Source organism: Corvus cornix, chromosome 7, assembly GCF_000738735.6.
Source record: "Corvus cornix cornix isolate S_Up_H32 chromosome 7, ASM73873v5, whole genome shotgun sequence".
Lineage (NCBI taxonomy): Eukaryota > Metazoa > Chordata > Aves > Passeriformes > Corvidae > Corvus > Corvus cornix.
This window is the reverse complement of record NC_046337.1, coordinates 18,740,613-18,753,095: the sequence shown is the minus strand read 5'-3', so window position 1 is coordinate 18,753,095 and position 12,483 is coordinate 18,740,613. Positions and strand designations below refer to the sequence as shown.

The window sequence follows — 12,483 nt, the reverse complement described above, 5'->3', positions numbered from 1 at the left end:
GAGGCTGCGCATACAAAACTGTAGTGGCTTCCCACAACTTTCTTCCTCTTCTCCCACAGATCCACACTTTGAGGAAGGTAAATTATATTTATTCTGTATGCTGAGGACAAGAATCATAATGACTCATTGATAAATTAAAAGTAATGAGAAACTGTGCCAATAAATGATGTGGATTATTATAACAGAGATCTGGACTCTGTGAGTTTACATGTGGATTCATTAATTTATCTTTATTTTGCAGCAGCTAAATTTTGATTCATGTCTGTTGTACCAGAAGGTCAAACATCAAAGCATGTTTCAGTTTCATATTTGAGTGTATGGATAATATAAATTCACTTGCTAAAGTTTAGGTATTTGCAGCACTGTAGTTCTACATGTATGCTAAGTTCCTCCTGACCAAATTCTCCAGAAACTCTTGTTGTGAAGGTATGAAGGACATGAAAGCTGACAGTAAACTAGATGCTTATCAGGTTAGGAAATAATCTTCAAGTTTGTCTCTTTTTCAGAAAGTTATGTATGGTCTAATTGACTCCTTCAAGGAGCAGTGTGTAACTGATTTGAAATCATTGTTTGGCAAGGCACCATCTCTTCATCTATTTCCAGTATGTCCCTTTACTTTGCCTAGAAAAATTATTTTGATGAAATTTGAAGACTATAAAAATAGGCAGATGCTCTATGGATATTTGATAGTTATTCTCAAAGCATGTATAGATCTACAGTGACACAACTTGTGACTTATTCTGCTTGTGGTCTGCAGATGGTCTGATCCCTGCACGCTGAGTGCGCTCTGCAGTTATCTGTCTTACAACAATTTATACTACAAAGTATATGTGAATATATTTTGCCTGGGAAATATCAGAAGAAACAATGATTCTATTCTCAGATGTTCTGAGTACCTTATTTTCCAAAATTTGAAGTGTTGTGCACTACTCATAAGAAGGTCACTCAAACAGACATGGAAATGTAGAAGGGAAAAATCTCATTCCCTCCAGGAGGGTAGGAAAGAACTCAGTAAGAAATTAATATTTTGTGTATTCTTATATTCCTTCTTATGTTGAATTGCTAGTGCAATGCTAAAGAAAAAAAAAAAGAAGCCCATTTGGATCAAGTAAGCAATCTGTTATTATAATCCCAGTTATTCAATTAATATTTAATAAATCACTTGGTGGAAATCAGAAGGATATCAGTTGATTAATTGGCCTGGTATCAATTTTTATCCATCCCCATCACAGATAAGTGAGAATAAATTCATTGACTATAGTAAAGGAAATACAAACCTATTAGGTAAGCACTGCGATATGAGAGATGAAAGTGATTTGGGGTTAAGACTGAAGTGAATTCTGTACGTATTTAGTATTGACTTTTAAATTTCATAGAAGATTTCTATTTGCAATTCTGAAGACTTACAATCATTTAAATGTATGAAGAAGGGAAAATGTATCTGGAATATCATCCTCTAATCTGTTAAGTAGAGGATAAAAAGTAGGTAATCTTCCTAAAGCTTCCTGAAAGATTTTAAGTACAGCCTACTTAGATTTAGTTACATCTAAAGGTGTAGCTATCCAGCTCCATGTACATTTGACAGACCAGAGAACATTCCAGGATTAATTATAGAAAAATAACATGGAGTTCCTTTCTATATAAAGAAATACAGGCATTATTAAAAGCGCACACCATTTGCTGGTTTTAAACTCAGTATATAAACACAGTAGCTGAATCAAATGTTTTTGCAACTTAACTAATGGCTGCGAAGCATCTTGTTTCTGTGCACCTGCAGACCAGTCCTGAGGTAATCCTTGTCCTGCATGCCAGGGGGAACATTCACTGACCTAAAGGGTGATCCTGACACAGCACCCTACAGTTTCAGATCTGATCTTTGCTGACTGTTCCCTGGCCATCCATTTCCTTCCAACACATGAGACTGCCCTTGCTACTGTCCAGCACGTCCCTCCCAAAGTGCCAGGACTTGTTTGGCTTGGTGTGCCCTCGCTGGCTACTGTGGCAGGGAACACTGAGTGCTGTTTGCTGGGGTGGTTTTGGACAATGAATGAAGGTTTCAAAGGAAAAATGGCAAAGGGGAAAGCCACCCTCCTGAGTCTCACGAGGAGGAGGAGGAGAGGGAAAGGCAGACATATCTATGTAGACTCATTTGTCAATGCCCATGGGGAATGGAGGAGAGGAGAGGGAGAAGGAGAGGTCTTCGTCCTTTCTTTTGCCGAGTAGGTTGAGCAGAGAAGATGTCTTGGCTGTCTGTCTTGAGTCTCTGTATCTACCTGAAGCCCACAGAGCAAGTAGGATCCACCTACAGCTGTGTCCCCCACAACATTTGGATAACAGCCTAGTAGGAGATCTGTCTTCCAAACTGTGGTGCCACTCACGGGGATCAGTTTGAGATCTGAAAACTCAGTGGTGTGGCTGATAGTTTTTACTTCTTCTTTCCCAGTATCCACAAGGTGTGGTTGAACATTAAGAAACAATGTCAGAGTGTACGAACAGTGAGTTTATAACTTCAATAGTTAAGTGACTGAAGTGTCAATTCACAGAAGTAAACAGAACCATGAAATAGGGAGCTGAGGACTGTCTAGAGCATACTCTCTATGTGGAGACAGGCAAGATTTTGAATCCCTTTTGGCTGAGGTACGTTTTCTTATATCTTCCCCCCTCCACCAATGGAGAGAGATCAGGATTATTCATTTTCCCTTGGAAAGAAGGGGAGCTGTACAGAACTGGTTCTGGCATGAGTGTCTACTTTGCATGGGTGAATACTTTGTGTTTGGTGCGAGATCAGCTCACTTTAATTTTTTTACAGTGAGAAACTTGAGACCTTGTTTCTTTAGAAATCATTCCTTCAGTTGTGGATGATGATTTATACACCTGTGTGAAATATGGGGGATTTAACTTTTTTTAGGAATCAAGATATTTGTGTTTGTGGAGACCATAAGCACTTTGACCCCTCTTTTTTGTTTTATACACTGTATTTGAGTACTCAGTACAATATATATGATTAAGATGTTGAGCTCACCCTGGCACTACTGATCTAGAGAATTTATGGTTTATTACTTAATGTAATTTGGTGACCTTCCTCTTTATTTCCCAGCTGTATTTTTCTTTCTTCTCCCTTTGTCATCTAATTACTTATTCTCCTTATTGACCTTTACTTAGTAGAAAGTTAGCCCTATCTGTATTTGCTTACCTTTTTGCTCCTTTCCCAGTAATCTGTTCTTCCACCTATGTTTTATTTTTCTTTATTTTCATCATGTCATTTTTATATTGCTAATCCTCCAGAGTTCCCATTTTTTTTATTTTTTGCGTTCTTCATTTTCTCCCTTAATTCTTCATTAATTTACAATCTCCTCTTGAGCCATTCTTTTTCTCTATTCTTTTCATATTTTCCAGCATCTTTCTACAATTCTTGGGGTTGTTTGTCACCTTTTAATTTGTTTTCATGTGTTTTCCCCCAACCATCTCTTGTATTCTTACTTCTCTTTCATTCCATATCTCTAGCTTATTTCAGTGACTACTGACCTGCCTTGACCCTCGAGTCTCCTGAAAGGCTGACTGATCATTTCATAAGGATCTCTGCAATGGGAGGAGACTGCATTTATCTCTTTACATTCAGACATGAGGGATATATGCACCATTGTGAGCCCAAATATATATTTCACCTGTCTGTCTGGTGTCATTAGAAATTTATTTCAGCAGCATGGAAGGTGCCAGATTTGTAGTGTTAACAGGACTTCTTTTTTTCTTCTTTTTTTTTTTCCTTCCCAACAGGTTTGTTTTTGCAGTTGCAATATATAAATAAATATACTAGAATATTTCCAGAATTTTCCAGTTACAGCAATTGAATAAAGAACCAGACACACAGTAACAGCTAAACTGAACTAATACTAGGCAATTGCTCTTCTTCTTATCTAGAATAACTCCCCATACAAAAACTTGGAATCACTGCTTTAATATTTCATAATATATGGACCTGATTTTTTTTAAAATAGAAATTCTGATTTTACAGTGCTTGTTTTCTGATACGTTTGCTGATCTCAGTGAAATTTTCTGTTAGCTCTCTTGAACTGTTCTATTTATAGTTACCAATGTAATCCTGATTGATTCCAGAGGAATGTGATTGTAATAGAAGTAGAGTTATGAGGAAAGAATGTATTTAATTATTCTTAAACATCATACTTTTCCTTCTTTGGAGTAAAAGACTATCATAGTCCTGAAGTTGAGAAATTTTTACAGTTTCAATAACTAGTGTAAAAACACAACTGCTTTTTACAAATACCAAATTACCAGCTAAACTGCTTACTTTGTCTTTTCATAACTTTCAAATTGCGTATTTTAACAATTCAACATACCACAAACAATAGCATTTAAAAACAACTGCTACATCTTTCTTACTTGGTGATTTCAGCTTGTTTATTTGACTTTTATTTTCTGCTTTCTTTTAGTATTTTCCTATGCAGAAGAATAAATGGTAATTAAAATGTGCAGGATGAAAAGATGGAGCAGTCAGTGCTTGTACCACCAGGACCAGACAGCTTCCAATACTTCACTAGAGAGTCTCTTGCAGCTATTGAACAGCGCATTGCTGCAGAAAAAGCTAAGAATCCTAAACAAGATCGTAAAGACGATGATGAAAATGGGCCAAAACCAAACAGTGATTTGGAGGCAGGAAAAACACTCCCCTTTATATATGGCGACATACCTCCAGGAATGGTGTCTGAGCCCTTGGAAGACATGGACCCATATTACATCAATAAAAAAGTGAGTCTAATACCAATCCTGTTCATATGCCAGTGTTTGGAGTGTGTTATCATGCTCATTTCATTTTCTTGGAGTGGATCATATAGTTTGTTACTTCAGTATGTTAATTTGCAGCCAGAATCCATCTGCCTTAATGGTTACCAATTTTCACCCTTTTAATTTACCTCAAAATTTATTTCTTTGATACAACTGACTTTATATCAAAGGCACACTTACATCAAAGCTGAAGCATAGTATGTGGTCTTTGATTATAAGCAATATGTAATACAAAGATGAGGATACATAATACATAGATACTTTGTGAACTTTTAAAAAGTGAGCACACATTCATACTGAGTACACCAAAATTCTCTAAGGTTATTCAGATTTAAAACTGACAGCATGAGCCGATGCATAGAACCTTTTGTTCACAGAAATCTGCTTTGATAGCAAATGCTTAGGAAATTTATGGGATCGATAGGGAAACAAACAGATAAGCAGGAAATATAACAAAAAAAAAAAGTGTAAAAATGATTTTAAAGTTTTTAGTAGAACTGGCCTTGGAGAGGCCTGAAATCCTTTAATTACTGGGTTCTATGATTGTAAAAACTGTCAATATTAAGACAGGAGCTATTTTGATTTTCACAAACTACTGTGTTCTAAGTGTCTCAGCTTGCTAAATTTCATGTGATTTATGAGTCCTATTTTGACAAGAGAGAAAATACTGTGTGAAAGAACAATATTTTTATCTCTATTATCTGGTGCCTCTGAAAGAGCCTTTATCTGCCATTCATAGCATATGAAGATTTATCTTTAAATCACAGTTCTACTTTTACAAAGATAAAAGATGTGTTTCTATAAAAGCAGGCCTTGTAGATTTCTGTACTAATTGTGTCTGTTCATGATACAGTATTCCATACAATTTTATCCCTACCTGCCCACAACTCATCCTGGACCTTTATAGCCAAATCAATCTGTCCTATGTGTCTGGCAGTGAAAACAGATCAATGATATATGCCTCTTGAGCCCTTAGGACTGGAAGACCCTTTCAGTCCCTTCACAAATGGAGCTGAAAACTTACTACATCACCCAGGTCTGGTGGTAGAGTTGCAAGAAATGGAGAGAAACCAACTGAAAATATTCAGTCAAGTTTCTGTACAACTTGAAAGGAAGAATCTTTTTATTTGCACACCAGATATGTATGGTCCAAACACACACCCTCTGGGATTCTCTTCTTTCTGCTGAAGTCCACATATCCTCTCTATGTACGTGCTTTAATCTTCTACAGGACAGAAATAGAAACAGCTCTGTCAGTCCAAGACAAGGCAAAAAATTTCTCAAATGCTATGATTCTCTCTGTTTTTTCTTCCATCAGTAAGAGGAAAATAGATGCTCCTAACAGAAAATCAATGCCTATTTCAATTTTTCACCTGCAGTTTTACTTCAAAATATCTAATTTCTAGATTTTATTATCTAGCTGCATGTGAACTCTGGAAATAGTTATGTCTTGTTTCACTTGTGTTTTGAAAATATTGGAAGCAGTTGATGAAATTCTCAGAAGGAGAAATAGTTTGAGAAAAGCTTGAAGCAGAAGGGAACATCTCTAAGAAGACGCATAGGAATCTTAATGCTGAATGTACGTATCTCTGAAATGTTTAACATTTCAGCTTTACCTCTCTCTGAATTCCACCTTGTAAAGCCAAGAGGTCCATCAGCACACCCTCTCCAATGTAATAGTCTGACAATTGCTGCACAATCATTTGAGATTTTATGTTTCTCCCTGGTGAAACATCTATCTGAAATGTCATGGTCTAATGAAAAACACCAGAATGAAGGAAAATACTTATTTGCAAGAAGGGTTTAGGACAAGTGTATGGAAATACCAGATGCCACTGTTTCTTCAAACCTCTATTAAGATCTCTGCATAAACTATAGCTGATTTACTGGCAGAAACGATGAGAAAGTTTGGCTTCTAAACTTTCAAATAGGGAATAGAAATGGTTGCTCACAGCACTGGTCACTGTGTTTATTTGTAAAAGCTGTATAGGAGTTTTAGGAATTTTTTTTTTGCAAGTTGGGTCATGAATGAAGTCATCCATTATTTGCCTTATATGCAAGTATTGCATCTCTCTTGTTGGTTTTATTTTTTTTCCTATTTTTTTTTGTAGCAAGATTGATCAAGCTCAGTGTATGTTTCATGTGGTGAATGTTTAAATGTCATCTAGAGTGTTTCATATTCCATCCTTGGGACTGCTTTTTCTAAGCAAAACATTCGTGCATGCCATGATTTGATACAGTTTAATAGAGAATAAGAAAGGAATAAATACATATGTTAAGCTGGTTTGAGAGCCCTAATTTGTGTGTGAGGTAGCCATGAGATGGTAAGTTAAAATGAAAAATCTTTTAAGAGAAGCAAAACCAAATAGGTACAATAGTTTTATGGTTTTGTAAGTGTGCTTCTATGCAACACCTAACACAAAAGACGACATATTTGTACTCAATACTAATCTGAACCTGAAAGGAAAAGGAAAATAATGACAACTGCTGTTTGACAATAGGACAGCCCATTAGAGCAGGTTTACACACTTGATAGTATTTTTGATTTACACTGTATCAGCCTGAATGCCAGCAACTGTACCCTTGAAATGTAATTATTTTATTGAAAAGAATAGAATGCCGTTCTCATATATTTATGATTTCATTATGCTGAAATGCTGCTGACTGTGGTGACCAACAATGCTGGTCTTTAGAACTGTGAAATTTAGCATCCTAAAGAGTTGCAACGCTCTTTTTTGGGTTGTTTTTGGTTTTCTTTAATCCAAAATTGAGCAAAAGTGAACTGGAACTTCACTCATGTTTTGTGTTCTGCTTCTGTGTAAGTGCAAATCTGTGTGTTCCCAGTATAACAGTGACTGCCTACTCATGCTCAAGCTGCCATCACAAAGGATCAATGATGTTCACACCGTTGTCTATAGAGAAAAGATCAGCTGGAATCCCCTAAGATCCTGACCTGTGGGCATGAATCACAATCTGGTCCACTTGGTTTCATACTCTAAGGGCTGGCTCTTTTCCTTTGAACCTAGGCTGCTGCATTAAAGAGGAGGGAGAGAGCAGGTGAAACTAAGCGGGTAAACCTTCACTTTCCTCCTGCTTTGATAGAGATACAACATTGTTTGTTGCCACTCCATGTCCTGCCTCTTGCCAGAAGGATCTGAATGACATCTGTCAGTAAAGATGCCTCCAAACACAAAAAGATTCTGTAAAGTTGCTTCACATTATTACATCAGCAAAGGTGAATGCACTAGTGATTTTGGATATTTTCATAGTTCGAAGTGAAATAGCTTTTAAGTGAAAAGTTCTAGCAAAGCAAAAAGTGAAGGACTTGCTAGAAAACATTGTTTCAAAAGATAAGCACAAACCAAGAAATGGCAACTCCGCATATGCCATGACTTTCCTGTTCTAGCTGCTGCTGGAGCTTTTCCAGAGAAGCTGAGGACCCAGCTCAATGTTATATCACCTCCTGTTTTTCAGAAGGTGGAAATGCAATGTGGTAGCTGTCAGTGTACTAAATCCAGCCTTCTGGAAACTACATTTACAGCTAACTAGGAGGAAGGAGAGGAGAAACAAGGTTTGGGAACTCTTTATCCCAAGAGACCATATCTTTATTCAGTGTTGTCTCTTCTCTCTTAGCTACATCGTCTCAAAACACTCCTCCTCCTCCTCCTCCTCCTTTGCCCTGCTAAGAATTCGGTTTTTGGCTTTATTTCAAATATGGCAGAAGATAACGAACTGGGTTTTAGGTTACAGATGAAAAGTAGCAAATCAGGGACTTGTCTTCAGGGAATTCTTTGAATTTATATTCACACTCAAATACTTTGAGTGTGAGTCGGTTTTGTGCCTTCATAAAAATGAATAAAACATGATGCCTGAAATTTATACATAATCCTTCATATATCAGCATATATCTGATCTTACAATTTGTTTAGAATTTATCTAGCTTTTCTCAGTGTATGTCTACTTTGTCCTGACAGCTTTGGGTACAACACTTCATGTTCATCCACACTACCTACACATTGGCTTGCATCTGGGTTGAGAATGGAGTGAGATATAGCAGGGAGCTTACACAGGGCTTGCATATCAGCTCTTATCTATACTTTTTAATGAAAATTCTTCTTCAGAGATAAGGTACAATTTTAATTCATGTTTAAGGCTAGAAGTTAGAGGACCAACAAAGTCACTGAAAGCTTGAGTCACAAAGATGCTTTGAGAGAAAAATTAAAACTGAGGTAGGGAATTTATGTCTTGTTGGTTCTGCTTATGCAGGGCAGCAGAAAGTAGAACAGCTAAAATAGCAGCAGCTTCCAACTGAAACTGGAGCTGTGCCAGCATGCTGTTATTTTCCATAAGGCATGTTAGAAAATAGATGTATGTTTAATATGCTTGTGTTCAAAGATTTTTTAAAAAATGTAGGTTGACTAAATGAAGGTGCTGCAGTCTTAGATACAGAGTTAGTAGGAAGTGTGATTTTTAATGCATTTTGTCGACTACCTCATAACTACAAAAAAGAGCATGAGTTGGAGGCATCTGAGATGTGAGTCCTGGGGGCTGGGGACAGACCTGGGAGAGGAAATTCACCTTCCCCCTTGGGGTGTGAGGCTTTAAAACATTGTGCCAAGAAGTCATTCATCTGGTTGGTTGCTTCAGTAGCTGAAATGAAAGCTTCATGTAAGGTCAGGTCGTCTGCAGGTTGTAACCTGTAAGCCCCAACTGGAAGCGGGAAATTTGGGAACATTAGCTCAGGGTGTCCTCAGCTTCACGTTTCTCCATTTCTATGCAGAAGTGGGAAGTCATATACGTATCTTATACATTCCTACACATCCTGAGTTTGTACTCAAGATAGTGTAAAGTCTGCCTGGTAGTGTCCCTTACTCCTAAGGGGTTTGGTTTGTATGACAAGGTGTGCTGTGTAGAGCTGTGATGGAGGGACAGCTCAGGGAAGAAGCCGCTGGAACTGGGACTGGAGCAGGTTTCACTCATGATTTAATCCTTGCTTCTGCTCTGCCTTCAGTAAACCGCCATCTCTGCATCTCTCTCCACTTCCTGTGTGCTTCTGGACATTCATATCTATACTTCATGGTCCATACATACTAAACTTTCCAAATCTCAGCAGACTGAAGCATTGTCCTTCTTGAACGTCGTTGGAATATTTTCCCTGTCTACCAGCCTTCCCGGAAGTAGTCATGTGTTTCACTGCTTACGGTCTTGAACCAATACTTGATGTCACAGACACTAGATGAAACCAACATACCCAACATACCCACACTTCCACTGCAATTCTAGTTTACAGCTCATTTCATCATCAACTTAACAAAAATCAAAGAATCTTTCTCATAGCTTATTTACAAAATATACAAGTCTGACAATGGAAAAAAGAAAAAATTAAAAAAGCAATTTTAGACATTTCCCTTTAGTTTCATTTGAATTTAGGTTATAATCCTTGAATCATCCCTTCCACTGGATGCAGATTTCTTCTGAGTTACTGAACCTTCCTTCCTTCTGCACTGTTTTTCATTCTTTTCTGATTGATCTTGCAGTTGAACAGCACCTTAGTGAATCAAAGAAACCTGACAGCCCACATTTTGTGTGTAGTGTTAGAGCAGGTGCAGACATGATGGCCTGCAGTGGAAGCAAAGCAGTGTTTGCAGGGTTTGTTCTCATACTGTTTATGTTTAGCTCATGGATTTATTTGAGACATTTAACCTACAGAGTCTTATACATTTCTCTGATGTAAGGCTTGCATGCATGTAAGCTTCTCTAAATTTGATTATCTCCGTAGATATTTAAACTTAAATTTTAAAAGTATGTATTTTCTGGGAAAGTTTCACATCTGGAAACCACAATTGTGCAGGAGGATCACTTGGGATTGTCGCTTGCACTCCTCCAGGAGGTATATTCAGATGTTCAGTCCTCAGAGACCTACCTAAATATGGCTCTGTGTGTTACTGCTATTTCCCTCACTCCTTAGCAAAAAAACCCAAAAATTATAAACAAATGGATAGTGGATAAATCAGCTTGCAGAAGTATTTCTAGTTAGTAAGACTAATATATCATTAAAGTCCACAGGTGAGGTTACCCTGCTTGTGCTATTTCAAACTGGGGGAGTTTTCTGTGGGAAAACATGAATAAAATTAGAATTTCAGTTAATAATTTGTGCATCTTTATTTACAAGGAACACATTAAAAGGAATAATACTTTACTGAGTTTGTTTAATGAGGAAGTAAAACAAAAACATTAATGAATTGAATTAATTAAATTTTCATATGTCATATTCATCACGTAAGTACTGGAAATAATTTTTATTTGAAAAATTAGTCATGCTTTTTGTGTATTAACTGTTCAAAAAGTTACAATTTTGGTGATTGCTTACTTGTAACAGTTTTTGAGAATCTGTATGAATAAACACTGATAAAATGTCTTTTCTTTCTCTTTTCCAGACCTTTATAGTATTGAATAAAGGGAAGGCAATCTTCCGATTCAGTGCCACCTCTGCTCTGTACATTTTAACTCCCTTCAACCCTCTTAGAAAAATAGCTATTAAAATTTTGGTACATTCATATCCTTTTTTAGTGGTTGTTCAAAACATTACACACTGAAATTAAGCAAATGTAATTATTTCATCATAAATAAAGGTTCAAGGTTCTTCTGGGGCCATCCTCAAGATCAGCTTTCCAGTCTGCTGCAGCAGTGTGCCTGGAAGCCTGGCTTGTGCATGCTGATTCTCACATTCCCAAACCCGCCCATTTGCACCATAAGCCTCTGCCAAATTTAATACATTGCCAGAAAGCATAGGCAGCATTCCTGCAGGCGGTTTGCAAAGCATCTGCACATGCAGATGGTGGACAGATTGGGAGACCATAACTGATGGGATGTGCACAAGGTAAAGTTTTAGACTGACATGGGGGATTGCTGCCTGATGGTCATAACAGGTTGATGGGAATTTCCAGTGGGTGAGGTTTTGGTGCAGTTGTTTTTTTTTTTTTGCAAAACCTCAGGACTGGGAAAAGTAGTTAACAAATTAAAATTTCAGTGTGACAGTAAGACTTTTAACATTGAACAAGTAATCAAAGGCAGAAGCCTTATTATTAGAGAGTGCTGGCAGAATTTTCTAGGTCTTTGGAAAAAGTAAGAAACAAGGCTAATGGTTGCTGTCTCAGAATACCTTTCGCTCTAAGCTCCTGGGAAGTTAAAGCAGTGGGAGAAGGGGAAGAAGGTGTCTGGAGAGGAGTCAGGGAGCATTTGGGGACAGTAGCTCAGGGACCTGACAGAGACCTACAGACACAGTGGTGGTGATGGTGAAAAAACACAGCCAAATACTGTCAGATTGCAGCCTCCAATGAATGCTCATCCATTCACACGACCCTGGTTTACAATACCTTCCCACACTGCACCCGGCTGAGTTGTGGGTAATGCTTTCCACTGGCATACTGGATATTGAGTTTGGTCTTGGTTTTAGGTTTCTCCTAATTGTGTTCAAAGAGTATCCAGCTGGTCTTGATGACAGTGTGAACAAAAGAAATTCTAATAGAGAATATGTCATTTCAGTATTTTTCCTTCTATCTATTAACCGATTGTGTAATTTAACTCTATTACAGGAAGAGGTTTTCTTTCTGTATATGGACTGATTTCTTTTTACAATCAGCTAACTATAGCTGTTACAGCTGTGTAACTATTTTTAGATAT

At 37.4% G+C, this 12,483-nt stretch overlaps 1 protein-coding gene across 2 annotated transcripts in view; it reads left to right on the top strand.

Annotated features, from left to right (window-relative positions):
• LOC104693908 (sodium channel protein type 1 subunit alpha) overlaps positions 1–12,483 on the top strand; it is a 93,156-nt gene that overhangs the window by 23,974 nt on the left and 56,699 nt on the right. For both annotated transcript variants that reach the window (XM_020584996.2, XM_020584995.2), the window contains exons 3-4: positions 4,449–4,764; positions 11,238–11,356. In XM_020584996.2, coding sequence (XP_020440585.1) covers positions 4,501–4,764; positions 11,238–11,356 — 383 coding nt within the window. In that variant the 5' untranslated portion in view covers positions 4,449–4,500. The remainder of the gene's footprint in view (positions 1–4,448; positions 4,765–11,237; positions 11,357–12,483) is intronic.